The sequence below is a fragment of the Mobula birostris genome, chromosome 3 (genome assembly GCF_030028105.1).
Source record: "Mobula birostris isolate sMobBir1 chromosome 3, sMobBir1.hap1, whole genome shotgun sequence".
In the NCBI taxonomy this organism is placed as follows: Eukaryota; Metazoa; Chordata; class Chondrichthyes; order Myliobatiformes; family Myliobatidae; genus Mobula; species Mobula birostris.
In genome coordinates, this window is record NC_092372.1 from 42,341,145 (window position 1) to 42,362,050 (window position 20,906).

The 20,906-nt window shown below is 41.8% G+C and overlaps 1 protein-coding gene across 1 annotated transcript; it reads left to right on the forward strand.

Moving 5' to 3' along the window:
* Positions 1-1,491: 1,491 nt before the first annotated feature.
* Positions 1,492-17,661, forward strand: LOC140195659 (granzyme K-like). The gene is made up of 5 exons (XM_072254377.1): positions 1,492-1,537; positions 9,350-9,509; positions 12,886-13,048; positions 15,295-15,561; positions 17,409-17,661. Exons 1-5 carry the CDS (start codon positions 1,492-1,494, stop codon positions 17,556-17,558), a joined length of 786 nt encoding a protein of 261 aa, XP_072110478.1. The 3' UTR covers positions 17,559-17,661.
* Positions 17,662-20,906: the final 3,245 nt, after the last annotated feature.

Here is a 20,906-nt window from a genome sequence, read left to right on the forward strand (position 1 = left end):
CAGAGAAAAATCTGTCAGATAGATCACACTCTTAGAATTTCTGCAGAGCTTTAGCTGTAAGTATTCTATTGATATTACTTATTGATCCCTTAAAATGAATGAGAACAGATAACAAGTCACATGAGCATCATCAATATGTGAAACAAAATAAACCTGTTTGCATTGGAATCCAAATATACAAAAAGAAAGCCAAGCAGAATGAGTTCATGATCACAGTTCAATGTCCACAGTAAACTTTTGACAAATGATTTGTGTAAAATTTTACGTGGGTCTCCTCTGAAGCTTTTTGTGGTTTCATCAAAGGAAAGAAAAGCAGGTTACTTGTATGTTTACTTAACACATGAATGTTCTGCAACTTTGATGCAATGAACTGGTTGTATTAACTGAAATTAATCATCACTGTTTCAGTCAGCGACTGACATCATCATTTGTTCCAGGAACACGTCTGTTAAGCACATAGATCTACAGGAACAACGGCTAGGTCTTCTTTTTACCAAAGCCCAAGATAAAAATGAAATAAAGCTACTTTAAATTCTCAAATCTAGAAAGTAAAAAAAACTTCATGGGCCACTGTGTTGCTTGCTCAGGTTTGTGAGAGGTGTTAGTTCTGAAGCCTTTTTTCCTTTTACTGAGTTGGTCAGTGAAACTTTTCTGTGCTCAAAGCCCGTGTTAGTGTGGATAACCATAATGACCAACTCTATTTGTCTCTATGCCTGATGCCCACATACCAATATCCTGTTACAAAAAAAACTAGCATTATTTTCCAGTTTATAAACATTTTAATGCAATTCTTAGCTTAAGTAAAGCCAAGCTTAGGATCTGCATGTTTTCAATTAGCAAGTTTCAATACCAGTCAAATGAAGTACTATTTCCAAAAGAGATAGTTTCATTTTTCCAAATCCAAAGAAGATAAGCTGTCTGTGCAAAAAAAATGATATAAAACACTTAGCTTCAAGTTTTATAAATGCTTGTCAGCCTTAGTAAAAGTCTAGAAGCCAGGTGGATTGCCTGAGGAGTAAGTCAGCGGCCGTCACGCTGGCACCTTCCATGTTTTGGTCAACAACATTCTGAATGCTGCTTTTACTTCTGAGCAAGGGAAAAGCCAAGTCCTAGATGATGCAAAAGTCAAAATGAATTGAGAATAAAGTTTATAAAACGCTCAGAGATCGCCTCTGAGGCAACTAAGAATGGACAATTCCAGTCTTTCTAGTGACAGTCACAGTCTGGAAAAAAATAAAAGAATTGATAAAAGCTCTGCACAATAAGTGCTGTGTTTGGGTGATATTACAGAAAAAGTCTATACATGAAAGTTTATGCTTTCACCGTTCCTGTATGCTTTGCAAATGCAGGTGCATATTGTAAATGAACAATTGTTTGAAATTATTCTCTTAAAATTAAGTTCAGATGAATTTAGACACAGACATCAGATTTGAGTTTTTTCCATTGTTGAATTGAATTATGGCTATTTTTTCCTCACATCATTACATACCTATGTTGTGTCCCTTAACATCCACGGCCAATAAAAATTTCCGTGGAGGTAAGTTCTGTGTACATACATCTATTGATGCTTCTGGACACATCTTCAGTGATGTTCCTGGAATCATCGGGTGTTTCGGGTCTTTCAACATCATACACCCTCCTCCAGGTGACCCAGCCGGGGCTGATCAGACCCCAGCTTGTGTCCAGATGGCTAGCTACTTATGACTCCATGGCTCCCCTCTTTTGAGCCACAGCCATCTTGAGGCCCTCTCTGCCGCATCAGTGGTACTGCGGATGGCAGTTCCATTGTATTTGATATAAGAACAGTCCTTTATGTATTCACTCCTAAACTGCCTGACAATGATCTCTAACTTGTAACGACCAGTGTGCACAAAAATCTTGTGCTGTGCAAGTGACAACAACATGTCCACACTGACTAATTTCTTCAATAAAAACAGTATAAATAAGCCCGTTCCAAAATCTGCAGACAAATCATCACAACCTCTACTTTGTCAACACTGTCCACATCAGAAACCAGAAGAGGAAATGTGATTGTGTACGATGGTGAAATATAATTAACATACCAACGCGGTGTGCTTTTTAGCAGGCTCAGTACAACGTTGGGGACCATACAGCCTGTTTCTGTGATCTTGTTTCATTGCGTTTGTCCTACCAAGGCGCCACTCCTCACGTTTATCTGGGTTAAACTCTATCAGCCATTCTTCCACCCATATCTGCAACTGGTGTATGTTGTGATGTATTCTTTTCCAGTCTCCAACACCATCCACACCTCGACCAATCCTGGTATCATCTGCAAATTTACTATCTCACCCGTCAGACAATTTCATCCAGGTCATTTATACACACCACAACAGCAGAGGTCCCAGCACAGATCCCTGTGGGACACCACTAATTACGGACCTCTTCAAACATTACCCTCTGTTTTCTATGCATAAGCCAAACAGCCAGTTTGCCGTGGACCCATGCATCTTAATCTTCTTGATTGGCCTCTCATGAGAGAGGATGCAGAAGAGGTTTACTACGATGCTGCCTGGCTGAGAGGGCATATGCTGTCAAACAAAACTGAATAAACTTGGAGCAGCGGAGGCTGAGAGGAGATCTGTCAAGTCAAGTCACTTTTTATTGTCATGTCGACCATAACTGCTGGTACAGTACACAGTAAAAATGAGACAACGTTTTTCAGGACCATGGTGCTACATGAAACAATACAAAAACTACACTGAACTACGTAAAACAACACAAAACTACACTAGACTACAAACCTACCCAGGACTGCATATAGTGCACAAAACAGTGCAGGCATTACAATAAATAATAAACAAGACAATAGGCACAGTAGAGGGCAGTAGGTTGGTATCAGTCCAGGCTCTGGGTATTGAGGAGTCTGATGGCTTGGGGGAAGAAACTGTTACATAGTCTAGTCAAGAGAGCCTGAATACTTGTTGCCTTTTGCGAGATGGCAAGAGGGAAAAGAGTTTGTATGAGTGTTGCGTGGGGGCCTTCATAATGCTGTTTGCTTTACAGATGCAGCGTGTGGTGTAAATGTCTGTAATGGCAGGAAGAGAGACCCCGATGATCTTCTCAGCTGACTTCACTATCCGCTGCAGGGTTTTGCGATCCAAGGTGGTGCAATTTCTGAACCAGGCAGTGATGCAGCTGCTCAGGATGCTCTCAATACAACCTCTGTAGAATGTGGTGAGGATGGGGGGTGGGAGATGGACTTTTCTCAACCTTCGCAGAAAGTAGAGACTCTGTTGGGCTTTCTTTGTTATGGAGCTGGTGTTGACGGACCAGATGAGATTCTCCACTAGATGAACACCAAGAAATTTGCTGCTCTTAACGATCTCTCCGGAGGAGTCATCAATGTTCAGCGGAGAGTGGTTGCTCCATGTCCTGATAGAGGTTTATAAGATTCTGAGAGGCACAGCTAGAGTAGACAGGGAGTATCTGTTTCCACGTTTGAAACGTCTCATACCAAAGGGCATGCAAGAAGATAAGAGGGCTAGATTCAAAGAGGATGTGAGGGGTAAGCTATTTCTCAGAGAGTGGTGGATGCCTGGAATGCGCTGCCTGGTTGAGGCCAATACATTAGAGGCTTTGAAGAGATGTTTAGATAGGCATGTGAATGTGAGGAAGATAAAGGGATACAGACATTGTGCAGGTAGGAGGGATTAGTGCATGGATGTTTCTGATTTTCTCTTTAGCTGGTTCAGCCAAACCACTGGGGGGCAAACAGCCTGTTCCTGTGCTGTACTGTTCTATATTCTATGTTCTACCTCCATCTCTGTACCGTTGATGTAAACAGCAATCAGACCCACACAGATCCTGTTTGCAAATTCACAGCCTTCCAGAGTTATTGCTAGACAGCAGTTAGAATAACCCTGGATTATGTATGCCTGACACAGGAATCCCCCTGCCATGAGCGAGTTCCCCCAATGTTAGTAATTTCAGAGCTCGATGTATATACCAACGTTTGTTCCTTTGAAAGGCAGAGCTAGTTTTCTCCCCCTCTCCACGTTTACTAAATTTTCTTATGAGTCTTAAATGTTTTTGCTGCCATCCACTACAATACTGTGGGGGTATAGTTACTATATTGAGTAATTTGTCTGTATTTTCTGATATCAGGAAAAAATTCAGCATAAGGACATTTTGAAAGACAGAGCCTATTCTTAACCCAGGGATGGCCCGTAGAATTATTTCACCTATCCTTATCCATCGCTGCACTTCTGTCACAATCCCTATCCATCTATTCCAATCAATTTACCACCAGGTACTACCAGTTAGCTATTAACTTTTCATTCATTATGTTAGTTTTGTCTTCACATAACTTGCTCTGTTAATAACTCAGAAACACATGTTTTTTGTGGTGATGCAGAAGATACTGAATAGTAAGTGCCAAACCTTATCTGGCCTGGAATAATGGAGTACTGGGCGGTTGCTGAAACATTAACTTCTCGACCTTCCTCCCTCCAGTGAGTCAGAACCCTTACAATTCCATCACCGTGCCACCAGAAACTCCAGACTATCCACTGGTGAGAAGCCCCCCCTTCCCAAATGATCCAATCTCTGCTAAGGTTTTTCATCACTCCTGTAAGAGGTGTTAGTGGGTCACCTGAAAGGACCAAATTCAGGCACATTCTGGGACTCATAACGCAATGAGGATGTAAGGTGGTGGACGAGAAGTGTTCCTTTGTTGAGGACTGTGGTAGTGAAATAGTGATGCCTGGTTATGGGATGTTATTGGTACAGGGAGTGATGACGGTGGGAGGAATGGTAGTGACGCTGTGTGTGTGAGGTCAATAGAATACAGTATTAAACCATTTGAGAGAAAAAAAAAGATCATGTACCTAAATTGATCTGCATGAACTATCTAAATTCATGCATTACTTGTACATTTTATATATTTTAATGTTGTCCCACTTTATTAGATACTTCCACTTCAAGATTCAATGTGTTGAGCACTTTTGTTCTTCTGCACACTACTATTGTGTGGTTATCTGAGGTACTGCCTCTTAACCTGTCAGCCTGAGCCAGTCTGGTCATTCTCCTCTAACCTCTCTCATTAGCAAGGTGTTTTCATTCACAGAACTGCCACTCACTGGCTGTTTCTTTTTTGTTTCTTATACCATTCTCTGTAAACTCTAGAGAATGTTCTGCATGAAAACCCAGGAAGTCAGGAGTTTCTGAAATACTCATACCACCCTGTATGGCACCAAAAATTATCCCATGGTGAAAGTCACTTCAATCACATTTCTTCACTGAATCACATTCTGATGTTTGGTCTGAACAACTGAACCTCTTGACCATATCTACATGCTTTTATGCATTGAGTTGCTTATAAGATGATGAGAGACATTGATCGTGTGGGTAGTCAGAGGCCTTTTCCCAGGGCTGAAATGCCTAGCATGAGAGGGCAGTTTTAAGGTGCTTAGAAGTAGGTATAGAGGAGATGTCAGGGTTAAGTTGCTTATGCAGAGAGTGGTGAGTGCATAGAATGGGCTGCCAGCCACAGTGGTGGAGGCGGAAACAATAGGATCTTTTAAGAGACTCCTGGACAGGTACATGGAGCTCAGAAAAATAGAGGGCTATGGGTAACCATAGGTAATTTCTAAGGTAAGGACATGTTCGGCACAGCTTTGTGGGCTGAAGGGCCTGTATTGTGCTGTAGGCTTTCTATATTTCTACATGATTGGCTGATCAGGTATTTGCATTAATGAGCAGGTGTATAGGTGTAACTAATAAAGTGGCCACTGAGTGTATACAAAGTTCTGTGTGAAGTGTTTGAAATAGCTCTGGCTAATACATTAATTCAATTTTCAAAACAAAGTTAGTTGTAATGATCAGCTAATATTAAGCTGGTGACAAATTTTCATTAAAATATTTCTGTATCACATTGTAAACCTCCCCTTAAAGTGCTGAGTGAAATTATTAATTGTTATTGAAATAGTGAAACAAACAATGAAAGCCATGGGCAAGAATCAGTTCACACTTCTTTAACCTTTAATCACGGCATGCAATTGGACAGCAGGGTACATGTTGATATAATTAGTAACAACTATGTGATTGTATTCCAGTCGTATTTGTTGCTGCAGCAGATTGATGGAAAGTTTTACCAGCAAGATTGAAGTAAACTGATGAATAGTCAGGTGACAATCCCGCCCAGTCAGAAGTACAGTATTGACTTGTGCAGCAGCCCCCATGGGATCAGTTTGTCAAGCTCAGTCAGGAGTTCAGCAGATTCATCAATACTAATGAGCAGGCATCTAGTAAGTGGCAGATACAGTATTCCGTTAGACAATCTGAGCCATTAGAATAAACTTACATTCAATTATTTTCCTCTAATTTACTGTAGACTGACCTCATTTTAAAGTAATCCTCTTTAAAGTACATATTCTCTTCATGTACCCTTAAGTTTACTATTCATTTTTGACATCATTTAGTCAGTATTCAGTGCAGGATCCCAATCCTGCAAATCCTCGATGTTATCAGAATATTTCAAAAAAAGCACAACTTTAAAATATCACATTTGTTTTGGAATTTATTAAAATACTGTTTTCGTGGTATAATCTGTTCCTTATCATATTTTAAGACTACCAACCTACATTTTTAATGTTCGATGAACTACAGTGATGACTACGTCTATTAATCTTCTTTCATGTTTACTTCCTTGTTTAGAGTATACCAAATAGCAAATTTAAGAAAATTTCTGAGAGAAATATATATTTTGCTTGTCTATTTTCTTGTAGGTCTAAATGATAATATTGAACATGATGAAGCAGTTTTGTTGCTTTTTTTGTCATTGAGAAAGCTAACAATTTTCTTCATCACAGTGTAAATGTTACATCGGGCAGATGTGTGAGTCAAGCAATATCATAACCACCAAATGCAATGATCCAGTTTGGTGTACAGTACTTCATTCAGTTCTCATATTGTTATCTCCTCTGCACTGGAGAAAGGAAGCATGGGCTGGATGATAGTTTCAAACAAGATCTCTGTTCAGTCATAGAAACATAGAAAATAGGTGCAGGAGTAGGCCATTCGGCCCTTCGAGCCTGCACCGCCATTCAGTATGATCATGACTGATCATCCAACTCAGAACCCTGTACCAGCCTTCCCCCCATACCCCCTGATCCCTTTAGCCACAAGGGCCATATCTAACTCCCTCTTAAATATAGCCAATGAACTGGCCTCAACTGTTTCCTGTGGCAGAGAATTCCACAGATTCACCACTCTCTGCGTGAAGAAGTTTTTCCTAATCTCGGTCCTAAAAGGCTTCCCTTTTATCCTCAAACTGCGACCCCTCGTTCTGGAGTCCTCAAAGGTGCTTTCATATCTCCATCCCACTTTCAATCAGACCCCTTGTACTTTTACTCTAGTCTAACAAAGAGCAAGCCAGGCTCAACAAATCACATGTCATCGTCAGACTAGGCACTTCATAGCTGTTAGGATTTCATATTGAATTTCAGATTACAAGGCGTGTCCAGCTTGCTTATGATCTGGCCACTTCAGATAAAGAATCAATAACCCGGAAGATCAGTTCTTTCCTTTCCATAGTTGCTGATATATCTCATTGGTATTTCCAGCATTCTCTTCTAGATTTCCAGCAGATATTGCACTCTGCATTGCACATTTCCAGCATATTTGAATCTCTAACTCCTTTGCCCTCATATATCTATCTCCACCTCTTCCAAACAGTTTCACAAACCTCTGCCATCTTCTCTTAGTCTGCACCGCCATTTACCTCATTCAGCCTCTCTGGGTCACAGACATTCCCTTTATTCTACTCCCCTTTCTTTTCAATTTTCGGTTTTTACTAGTTTTGATGAAAACCCACCTCCTTGAAACATTAACCTTGTTTATCTGTCCACAATCGCTGCCTGACCAGTTCTTTCTACTATTACAGAGATATTTTGTTTGATAAGATGTGAGCTCCTTGTGATTGTTTTCTGCATTATTGACTGCCTCCCCCCATCACTATCAACACACTGCACTGTACCACCACTGGCTGGCTTTGAGACTATGTTAGACGGAAATCAAAGAGACCACAAGCAGCAGTGTGTAGGAATGGTTTCTGCTAAGGGAGCTGGAGAAATGTGACACTCTGAAACAGGTAGCTTTCATCCAAAAAAACAGCCTCAACCAATTTTCCTGGTCATTCTTCATAGGGAATCATAAACACAAAAGATTCTGAGAATGCTGGAAATCCAGAGCAACGTATACTGGAGGAACAAAGAGTTGACGGTTTGGGCTCAGACCTGCTAACGTTTTGTATGTGTTACTCTAGAGAGTATCGCAGCCTGATTCTTATCATCAAATTCACCTGACCTCTAACTTTGGCAGGAACTATATTTTAAATTTAATTATTATCCTTTGTGCATTCACAAGATTTGGCAATCAATGGCAGGATCTGAATTTATTGCTCATTTGCGCTAAAGAAGGCTGAGCTGACTTCTTGAGGAGCCACTGCCCATGTTGTGAACACTCCCAGAATAACGCATCTTCCATGCCAGCTGTTATGTGACGTGGAGGGAAACTTGTAAGTGGTCCTGTCCTTCTCCTGGGTGGTCAAAGCTGCAGACTTCTAATGCACTGTCAAAGAAGCTTGGGCAGGTCACTGTCGTGCATCGTGTACAAGGCACAGAATGGAGCCATGTTACTCCAGTTGTAGAGAGGCAAGACCTCCACTGATTGCCCAGCTCGAAGTGCCTTAAAGATTCTGACACCAAACCGTCTCTTCAAATCCCTGAAACAGGCTGATGCAGAGTCCATAACTTCTATTACTATGTGGGATGAGGGCAAATAGCATTTCAGTCACTCAGCAAGCTGACTTGGAAATGTCTAATCATTCCTCTATCAGCTCATTCTTTCTTTCTGTCTGAATCAGAACTAGTCATTTCGGCCTGCCATCATTTTGGCACAGTTTTTTTTTGGTGTAGTTTGGTCTGCTGGGCATGTCTGACAGCCTTGACAGCGACGCCACATTATACAGACAGAAAATCATAACCTGATCCTAACAGTTGCCCTGACTCCTACATCTACTTACTGAATCTCTTTCTTTTTCTGCTCCACCCAGCCTTCCCCATCTAATCTGCTACTGAAAAATTACTCCTTTTGTCACCTTCTAGTTCTAGTGGAGTGTCCCTGGACCTGAACGCTAACTGTTCCCCTTTCCAGAGATGCTGTCTGACCTGTTGAATGTTTCCAGTTTTTATTTTATAGTTGAGCTGCTTTTGTTGAGGACAATTAGGGGTGGCTAATAAATATTCAACTTGTTAGTGGCAGTCACAGCTTAATTCTGAATAAAGAAAAAGCATGAGAAATAAATTTTATTGCCTACTATTTATTACAGATCATGGAGAAGAAATTATTGGAGGTCATGACGTTAAACCACATTCAAAACCTTACATGGCATCCCTTCAAAGGCTTAGCAAGCGAAGCAAGTATTTTCACTATTGTGGAGGAGCTTTGATCAGGCGTAACTGGATATTAACTGCAGCACACTGTGAAATGTAAGCTACATTGTGTTTGATTATGAAATAAATGTTAACTTCCATAATGGGCCTAGCTCTGTTGCTCCATCAAATAGATCCAGCCATGGACTCCTAGGAGTAGGATTATTTTACAAGTTACCTTAATATTTTAATAAATTCAATAATTCACAAACTTCAAGCATCATGGTAGGGAAGTTATTGGAGAGGATTCTTGGGGATAGGACTTGTATGCTTTTGGGAAAAATACGACCTTTTTAGTGACAGCCAGCATGGCTTTATGTGGAGCAGGCCATTTCTTACAAAATTGATTGAGATTTTTGAGGAGATGATGAACATGTCTAACAAGGGTAAGGCAGTGAATGTTGGATTTTACTAAAGCATTTTGACAAGGTCTTCATGATAGACTGACTCAGATGAATTAACATGCATAGGATCTACAATAATATTTAGTTTGGATTCAAAATTGACCTGCCCATAAGAGACATGTTGTAGTGGTGGAAGGTTGCTATTCTGGCTCGAGGGCCGTGACCAGTAGCATTCCACAGGGACTGGTGCTGGGGTCTCTTTAAGGGGAGGGGGGGAACGTCGACTCAGACCATGAGAGGCCTGTGTCGGGCATTTTCATGCCTTACAAGGCGCAGATTGGAGGTCTATGTGGGGTGCCACTCCTCGCACAGACTAGAGCAATGTGTGATTAAGTGCCTTGCTCAAGGGCACAAACACGCTGCCACAGCTGAGGCTCGAACTAGTGACCTTGAGGTAACTAGATGAATGCCTTAACCACTTGGCCACGTCCCCAACACAAAGGGGAACATAAGGGGAAACCTCTTCACTCAGAGGGTCGTGAGGGTGTGGAACAAGCCACAAGTGGTGCATGCAAGCTCAATTTCACTGTTTAAGAGAAGTTTGGTTAGGTACATGGATGGCAGGGGTATGGCGGGCCATGGTCCTGATGCAGGTCAATAGGAGTAGGCAGCTTAAATGGTTTGGCACAGAACAGATGGCCAGAGGGTCTGTTTCCATAGTGTACTTTTCGATGACTCTATTAAGAATGCATATGGCACACCTGTCTTAATTGGTCAGGGAAATGAGTAAGGATGATGTACCTATATAAAACTTCAGTTAGACAGCATTTGGGGCATTGAGTGCAACCCTGGTCACCCCATTGCAGGAAGGATGTGGAGCTCTGAAAAGGCTGCGGAAGTGGTTTACTGGGATGCTGCTTGGATTAAAGGATATGAGCTATCAAGAGTGATTGGACAAACTTGCATTGTTTTCTCTGGAGGATCAGAGGCTGGGGGGGGGGGGGGAGGTGGGAACACCCAAACAGAAGTTTAAAAGCTATGAGAGACATAGATAGAGTAGATAGAATCTTTTCCCCCAGAGTGGAAATGTCATACGAAAGGACGCACTTTTAAGATGAGAGTGGAGAGTTTAAAGAAGTACAGGAAAGGCTTTTATATACAGACAGTGTCAGGTGCCTAGACTGGCTGCCTGGAGTTATGGTAGAAGGAGATAGAATAGTAGCATTTAAGAAGCTGTTAGATAGTCACATGAATATGCAAGACATTGGTGGTAAGTGGATCATGTGTTTTTTAAAGTTAAAATCTGTCCCAAGCCTTGTGGCCCATCAGGTCGGTGCTTATTCAAGATTCAAAGATTCAAAACACTTTATTGTCATTCTAACCATACATCAGCTCTGCAGGGCAGAATGAGACAGCGTTTCTCAGGAGCAGTGCAATCATAACATAACAAACGCAACACTAAATAATAAACATAACAATAAATAGTAAAACACAACAGCCACATGTCAGTTAAAATCAGTTATAAGTGTCCAGTGCAAGTTAAAAGTGTCCAAAGCAGAGTCAGGTGGAGCAGCTATTTAGCAGTCTGACTGCCTGTGGGACGAAGCTGTTCAGTAGCCTTGTGGTTTTAGTTTTGATGCTCCTGTAACGTTTGCCTGATGGCAGAAGAACAAACAGTTCATGGAGAGGGTGTGAGGCGTCTTTAATGATGTACCGTGTCTTCTGGAGGCATTGACTCTGAAAGAGGTCTTGGACAGAAGGTAGGGAGACCCCAATAATCTTCTCTGCTCCCCTAACCATCCTCTGCAAGGCTTTTTTGTCGACAGCACTGCTGCTGGAGTACCAGGTTGTGATGCAAAAGGTCAGCACACTCTCAACCACACCTCTGTAGAATGTAGTTAAGATGTTAGTGGGGAGTGATACTTGTTTAAGCTTCCTCAGAAAGTGCAATCTCTGCTGGCCCGTTTCACAATTCCAGTGGTGTTCCTGGACCAGGTGAGATTGTCCAAGATCTGCACCCCAAGGAACTTGATGTTTTCCACTCTCTCCACTGTGGAGCCGCTGATGCTGAGGGGTGTGTGCTCAGGCTGAGACCGTCTGAAATCGACGATAATCTCCTTGGTTTTGGTGACATTAAGCGTCAAGTTGTTATCCCTGCACCAGCTCTCTGGGTGTTTGACCTCCTCCCTGTACATAGTTTCATCATTTTTGCTGATGAGCCCCACCACTGTGGTATCATCTGCAAATTTAATGATCAGGTTCTCCTTGAAGCTGGCTGCACAGTCATGTGTTAGCAGTGTAAACAGCAATGGGCTAAGCACACAGCCTTGTGGGGATCCAGTGCTCAGTGTGATGGAGTCAGAGATGTTCCTGCCAACACAGACTGACTGTAGTCTCTCTGTCAAGAAATCCAGAATCCAGCAACACATGGCAGTGCTAAGGCCAATCAGCGACAGTTTCTCCACTAGTCTCTGCGGGATCATGGTATTGAACGGATTCTGGCATAAGTGGCATTATGCTGGTTTCTATGGCGTGAAGCGACTGAGAGTACAGTACGAGACTCCCCTCCCACCCTCCGGATAGGACGCCAGTCTATCGCGAGGTTAACCCCCAACATTTGCCAGTACCCATTTTCAGCTGGGTGGACTGGAGCAGTGTGTGGTTAAGTGCCTCGCTCAAAGACACAACACGTTGCTTTGGCCGAAACTCGAACCCACAACCTTCAGATCGTGAGCCCAGCACTCTAACCACTTGGCCACGTGCCACACGGATCATGTATAGGCAGAAGAGATTGAGTTTACTTCAGCATTGTGTTGAGTGCAGTGTGGGCTGAAGGGCTTTTTCCTATGCTGTACTCTTCCATAGGCATCAGTATAACCATCACTGGCAGAGCAGATGGCCAATCCTAAATCATCATCTGTGTGACATAAAATAGGAGTTAATTTACAATTTGTATAACTGTTAATTATTTTGCTCAACCTGGTATTTCCACTCTGATTTGGATCTAATTGTTGTCAACCTGTTGGATTTCTGCAAAGCAATTTTTAATGGCAGCAAAATATTACTTTTCTATCCTTTTTTATTAATAGCCCACCTAAGGACATGAAAGTAAACCAGTCTCCTCAAGTGGTTCTTGGAGCACATACTCTTTCACCAAATGAGAGGAGTCAACAAACACGTTATATTCGCAAGCAGTTTCCACATCCAGAATACAGCAAACAAACTTATGAAAATGACATCATGCTGCTGCAAGTACGGATCCGCTTTTTCTTTCATTATCACTTGCTGAGTTTAGAATATTTCATTTAAGTGATAGCCACGTTACAATGTGAAGAAAAAATAGCTGTTGTAGGTCTTCAATCCCATGAATTAAACACTTCAAAGTTTCAAAGGTACATTTAATGTCAGAGAAATGTATACAATATACATCCTGAAATGCTTTTTTTCACAGCCATCCCCAAAAACAGAGGAGTGCCCCAAAGAAAGAACAACAGTTAAATGTTAGAACCCCAAAGTCCCCCCCAGCTCCCCTCCCTACTGCGCATAAATGTGAATAAAGCAACAGCAAAGACACAGACTTGCAGTTACCCCAAAGCCTTTGCGTTTCACCTGGTTTCAACATACCACAGGCTCTCTCTCTCTCCCTAATAAGGGAGAAGGAGGTGTTTCTGTTTTCACAGCGAGTGGGGAGGCATAACAAAAAACTCGCTGGTTTATGATGTTAAAAGTCCATTACATCGCTTTTTTTGAGCCCTGTACCCAAAAACCTGGGCACACAGCCGCAGTAACCCCAACTTCCCCAACAACACATGGGTCTCCTGCTGTGACACCAACCCTTGATCCACCCGTCTCCAGACCCCCGAAATCCTAGGCTTCCAAATCCGAGCCGGACTCTTGGGCCAAGCCCTTGGCTTGCCGAACAACAGCCAGATGTGAAACCCCAAAAGCGCGTCTCATTCCCACAAAGAACCGAAGTCAGCATGTAACTCTAGGTCAGGGTCTTCAAAAGAACCCTGAAAGGGAAAAATAAAGATATTAAAGATGGAAGTATTTAGAATGAAAAATAAATCTTCATCCACTAATAATCTTAGTTGCAAACATCTCATCAAACCATTTATTAATGCTATTATTAACTAAAGACTAAAATGTAAGAGCATTTCCCAAATGGAAACTCTGAATCAAGTTTTCATGATCTTCCAAAAGATCAACCAATAGTCTAAATCATTTATCCTTTCACCCACTTTGACATCACCCTTACAAAGACATACCTGTTTCAAGTCACACATCTCCAGCATGCTTTGTACAGGCTCGATCAGCAAAATAATTCACCAATAATATCCAATTCTATGCACTAAACCAACACTTAGCATCCAAGAGCAATTTGAGCTCAACCCAAGCAGCAACCCAGCAGAAATGAGAGGGTTTGTTTTAAGCTAGGCCCCCAGGAGGAAACCAAGCACCTTGGGTTGCTCACCCATTTTACTTGATACCCTATTTTATTTTCCAAAGAATACTCTGAAGAATGAAATCAAATAAAGCAGGCAGCCAATTTAAATCAAGTTTTCCACCAGTTGACTTAGAAAAAATTGGCAGGAGTCAATAAATATTTTGATGGTAGCTTAAAAAAATGTGTTGGTAGAAGCAAGCAAGAGGAAAACAAAAAACTCATAACATTTTAAAGTAAATGTATAAAATAATAAAAATAATAACAAACCCACCTTTTATCCTCTATAAATGTCCAATGGCCCGTCAGTTGCAACTGAGGTCTTGCACCGCAGTCAAGCTAAGGTTTTATACATTTAACAAATTAGTTATTGCCCTATTACATGGAATATCATGTGCATTTACTGGCCTTGGTTTGCTGTCTATATACATTCACTAATGTAATTGGCTGCTCTTCTCAGTTCCTAATATCACTTTTGCTGATAGCAAGGAGCCTGAAGAGTATTATCTTATAGCAACAAATGATGAGGAAGGAAACTTCCACGCCACAACTATCATTGTCTACAAGGTTTATTTTTTGAAAAGATCAGTGCTAGTTGCCATCATTTCAGAAAACCCAGTCTTTGGTTTGTGAGTAAAACCCCCATCACCCTGGACATGCCCTCTTCTCATTGCTACCATCAAGGAAGACAGAGAGAAGCCTGCAGACGCACTCAATGTTTCAGGAAAATCTTCTTCTCGTCTGTTATCAGATTTCTGAATGGACAATGAACCCATGAACACTACCCCTGTCCTTCTTTCCCTCTCTTTCCACACTATGCATTTTATATATATATATAAAATTGCAATATATATATTGCAATTTATAGTTTTATTATTGTGTATTGCAAAGTATTGCTGCCGCAAAACAACAAATTTCATGACCAATGCCAGTGATATTAAAGCTGATTCTGATTTTGTAAAAAGTTTTAATGACAGGCATGCATTCGTATAACAAACTCCATGTCACAACATGCCTATGAGTGAATGATATATCTCTTAAATTCCCATTTCAGCTTAAGGAAGCAGTGACTCTGAACAAGTTTGTGGATGTTCTGAACCTGCCTAACTCGGGAAAAGATGCGAAAGCTGGAGATAGTTGTAACGTTGCAGGCTGGGGGACTACTAGTGTTGGAAAACAACAGTTGCCAAAGGTGCTGCAGGAAGTAAATGTAACTATCATAGACAGGAATCTGTGTTCTAAATATTACACCTACCACCCTGCAATAACTACAGATGTGCTCTGTGCTGGTGACAAAAAAGGAGGCAAAGATTCCTGCCAGGTAAGTATATACATGAGGTAAAAATAATTCTAAAATTCTAGATTTCTAGGTAACAGGAGACAAACTGAGAAATCCTTCTTACAAATATTGTTGTGTTCAACATGACTTTGTGGTAAAAGCAGTAGGGCAAATGTTTTTTCCACACTCAGGCTGTTCCTCCTAGAACAGTTTTGTCATGTGTGTTGGATAGAAGCCAACCCGTCTACCAATCAGGTTTCGATGCTACATTCCCAAAGGAGTCAAAAACAACATTCAGGAAAGCAAGAAATAAAATATTTATTCACCCTCATCATTTGGGACATCCTATGTACAGTATGTGACTGGTTTTAACTGCTGTTAAAACAAATTAATACTAGAAGAGAAGTAATCATTCCTCACTGTCACCATATGTACGCCACAACAGGGTTTGCACGGCAAGATTTGCCAATCTGTAATTTTGCTTTTCCTTCAGGATTTAAACTAACTCATGAAACTTGTTTGTGACCACAGCAAACCGTGGACAGCTATAATGTTATAAGCACCTCAAAAGTATTCAGTATGGGATGTTCAGCATAAAGAAGCCATTCTTGGACAAGACAGTATGTACAGTCTCTTTGTAACTGGATCTTGGTCTTCTTGACAGAAAGACCCCAGTCAGTCTGAGTTGGCAGCAACATCTCAAGCTCCATCACACTGAGCCCCAGGGGACTGTGTAATCGGCCCACTGCTGTTCATCCCGAGCCCCACACCCCTGTACTGCTTCCTCCCACCTGCCTAGCAGCAGTTCTTAAAAACAACCTCTGCATTGCAGTGGAGGCACCGGCAGAGGCCGGGGATTTATGCCAGTGTCACAGCACGTCAGCACACAGCAGTGAGGAGTCAAGCGGTTCACGCTGGCTTCACAGTCCAGCAGCATCATTTATAAAATACCATAACGACCCCTTTTAGAGCTGGTTCCTCTTGCACTCTTTTGGCTAGGAATGCATAATCAACACTAAGTGAGGTATCATACGGAGGAATGGGAACCGTACCTGGCCTCTTTGATCTCAAGACTTGGACAGAACATAGGTCTGGTGATCAATTCCCTCATTAGGGATAGATGAGTTGTTTAAATATTGTAACAGCTTTTCCTAGTTGGCTGATTACAGGGACCAGGATGGATGAACATGCTATTGGAGGCTTGGATACCTATATAACCATATAACAATTACAGCACGGAAACAGGCCATCTCAGCCCTTCTAGTCCATACCCAACTCTTACTCTCACTTAGTCCCATCGACCTGCACTCAGCCCATAACCCTCCATTCCTTCCCTGTCCATATACCTATCCAATTTAACTTTAAATGTCACCATCAAACCTGCCTCAACCACTTCTGCTGGAAGCTCGTTCCACACAGCTACCACTCTCTAAGTAAAGAAGTTCCCCCTCATGTTACCCCTAAACTTTTGCCCTTTAACTCTCAACTCATGTCCTCTTGTTTGAATCTCCCCCACTCTCAATAGAAGAAGCCTATCAACGTCAACTCTATCTATTCCCCTCATAATTTTAAATACCTCTATCAAGTCCCCCCTCAACCTTCTACGCTCCAAAGAATAAAGACCCAACTTGTTCAACCTTTCTCTGTAACTGAGGAGATGAAACCCAGGTAACATTCTCGTAAATCTTCTCTCCTAATCAGTCCTTCTCACTTATCTATATGAGCTACAACCCAATAATTAATCTGGCCATTATTTGCATGATGAACTCAATGGGTCATTTTTATCCATCATTTATTCTTTTTCCCAATTTACCTTGTTACGTGAGGCAATTTGTTTCCACAGTGACCCCGACACAGCTGATGAGAATCTTCTCTTACTCTCATTTCAGGGAGATTCAGGGGGTCCACTGGTATGCAAGGGAAAATTCAGTGGAATTGTTTCTTTCGGATGCAAGTGTGGAGTACCCCACAAGCCAGGCGTTTATACACGGCTCTCAGAAAAATATCTCTCCTGGATTAAGAACATCATTTCAAAATGAAGTTTTCAGTGATATTCTAAATTGTTATAACGCTTGCAATAATGTCTTAGAGTCTAGTTATGTGTTTTTTTTTCTGCAGAAATGTTATTTGATAGTGATTATAGTGGTGCTGAATGATTTAAGTCACCAGGGTTAGTAAAACAGGCACCCCGGCACTAACAATCCGTAGACCCAAGCTTGAATCCCATGACAGCAACAGTGGAATTTAAATTCAGTTAATGACATTTAGGAGAGGTTAAAAAAAATACTGATTAATCTGAGTGCTGATGATCACTTATCACTGGATTGTCATTGAAACCCATCTGCTGCCCTTCTGGGAGAGCAGATCCACCATTCTCTTACTCATTTTGACTAACGTAACTCCAGGCACGTAGTTGGCTCCTGACTCAACACATCTTTCATTTGTTCCTATTAAAGGCATCCGTTACTCTTGCGAGACCGTGGGTCTGCGCCTGGAAAGTCTTCACTCTCCAGGGCGCAGGCCTGGGCAAGGTTGTATGGAAGACCAGCAGTTGCCCATGCTGCAAGTCTCCCCTCTCCACGACACCAATGTTGTCCAAGGGAAGGGCATTAGGACCCATACAGCTTGACACCAGTGTCATCGCAGAGCAATGTGTGATTAAGTGCCTTGCTCAAGGACACAATACATTCCCTTGGCTGGGGCTCCAACTCACGACCTTCAGGTTGCTAGTCCAGTGCCTTAACCACTTGGCCACATGCCCACACATTTGTTCCATTGCTCTTGTATTCAAGCAAAGAAGTAAATGTGGAGACAGATCCTATGTCATTGACCCAGCCACTGAATTCAAACACAACAGAATTCCTTCGACCATTGTTGACTTCATGACTCACAACTAGGGACTGGTGTCTAAATTTTGAAATTCACAGACTAGACAACTTTCAGCCTGATGTAATTACTCTTACTGAATCAAACCTGACAAACAATTTATCACTACCCTTGGGTACATCTTGTCCAGCCATAACATAGATCCAGCAGAGGTGGTGGAACAGTGATAGATTGGTTGCAAGGAACAGGAGTCCTCAGTGTTGATTACAGACTCATGAAGTCGCATGGCAATAGGGCATACATGAGCAAAGAAACTTCTTCACAATTACCATAGATCATCTTTCCTCATTTGGTGAATCAGTGCTCCTCCTCGCTGAACACCACTTGGAAAACCACTGAAAATAGCGAGGGTTCAGAATAAACTCTGTATAAGGCTCTTCAAAGTTGATCACAAAGTGTGGCTTGGTGACATCGCCAATGATCAGGTTACCTGAATCCTGAAGGTTTTTAGCTGTCAGACTTAAGTGAAGCAACTCGAGGAATAATAGAAGATGAAGGCAGTCCAAACCATTGACCATCATTTCCTGCTATAGATGCTACTGATGCTCTGAGTTCTCCAGCATTTTGTTTGTTGAACCTTCTTGATCTCATACTCAGCAACCTACGTGTCGCAAATGCATTTGTCCGTGATAGCTTTAGGCAGAAGCAACCATCTTAAAATCATTGCGAGGATGTCCCATTCCTGCAGCAAAGCCACATACTATCATGCTTGGGGCACTACAAATGTGCTCCATGGTATAGTCTGGATGCTAATGAGACAACTTTGCCCCATCTCTTGCCATTCCCACACTGACATGTCTGACGATGGCTTCCTCTACTACCATGTTGAGGTCAGACACAGGTTGGAGGAGATACATCTCGTATTCCATTTTGGTAGTCTCCAACCTGATGGCATAAACATCAATCTCTCTAACTTTTGATAACTTTCTCTCCTCCACAACCCTCCCCCCACAACTTTGTTTTCCCTTTTCTCTGCAGCCCCTTCATCATTTTCCCCATTCTCAGGACCTACCCATCATCTTCAACCTCCTCTGATTCCCTGCCTCCTTCACTTTATTGCATAGTCTTCTGTCCTTTTCCATCAGATTCTTTCTTCTTCGGCCCTTTGTCTCTTCCACCTATCACCTCCCAACTTTTCAAGACATGCCTTTTTTCTTCCCTCCACCGCTCTTTTCCCTTCACCCTCTCACCGGGTTGCACGTAATAGTTAGTGCTCCTCCCCTTCACCCACCCTTTCATTCCGGCTTCTGCCTTCTTCCTTTTCAATCCTGATGAAGGGTCTCAGCCCAAAACATCGACTGTTAATTCCTCTCCATAGATGCTGCCTGATCTGCTGAGTTTCCCCTGCAGCACTTGCCCAAACGTGGGATCAGTACACCTATGTAAACCCACTGAAGCTAAAGGGGTCAATGAGAAAACACCACAGTGGCTGGAGTCATTTCTCCAATGAAAGGTTATTGTGATTGTATTGGGTCATCATCCAAGTTCCACAACACACCTGGTAGAGTCCTAAGCATAACCATCTTCAGCTACTTCATCAAGAAATTTCAGTGTTTTCTGATGATTACACAAAGTTTAATTCCATTTGCAACTCTTCAGAAAATGAAGTTGTCCATTCCTTCATACAACAAGAGCTGGTCATATTGGTATGATTCTCATCAACTGATAGATAACTAATAAAAAAAATCCCCAATTCTGGCACTTGGAATGCTTGAAATAAAAGAAAATTGCAAGTGTAAACAGGAGAGCAGGTTGTGCTCCACCTCTGCATGGACCACCCACCATTATTCTTGTAACTATTGTGTTCTGCCCTTGCATGAATCACCGCCCATTATCTACCTGTCATTTTGCTGATCTTTACCACCGTGTAATTGCAAAACCGTGTGGCAGAATTCAACTTTTCCAGCTTGCATGTACTAAAAACAGACTTCACCTGCTTTAGTAACTATCGTTAGTAAGCTGTAAAATGAGATATGTAAGGGATGCTATGCATAAAACATTTAAGTGTTCTTTCACATCAAATAAAAGGATCATGCAACTTCAAATGCTTCTTTGTCTTTCTGTCACATAAACTATTGAAATCTGGCCACACAATGTTTTGCCCATATCCGTGGTAATGCATATGAGTAATGATTTTAGTGATAACATCAACTCGGTACACAATGATCAACTGATCAAGGAAAATAAAATCATCCTGGACTGTTTTGATGAAGAGCCTCAGCCTGAAATTTCAGCTACTTATTCCTCTCCATGGACTGAGCTGCCTGACCTGCTGAGTTTCTGCAGCATTTTGTGTGTATTGCTTTGGGTTTCCAGCATTTGCAGAACCTCTTTATTTATAGTTGATCATTATTTTGATTGATAATCAAGATTTGAACAGGAAAATGTGTTCGCTCTACTAAGCTAGTCCTTCCTGTTGCTTTCTGGGTCTCCCCTTGGTCTCTCCAGGACAAAGAGTTGAAACAGTCCTTCATGACTCGGTCAGTTCAGAATCTGAAACT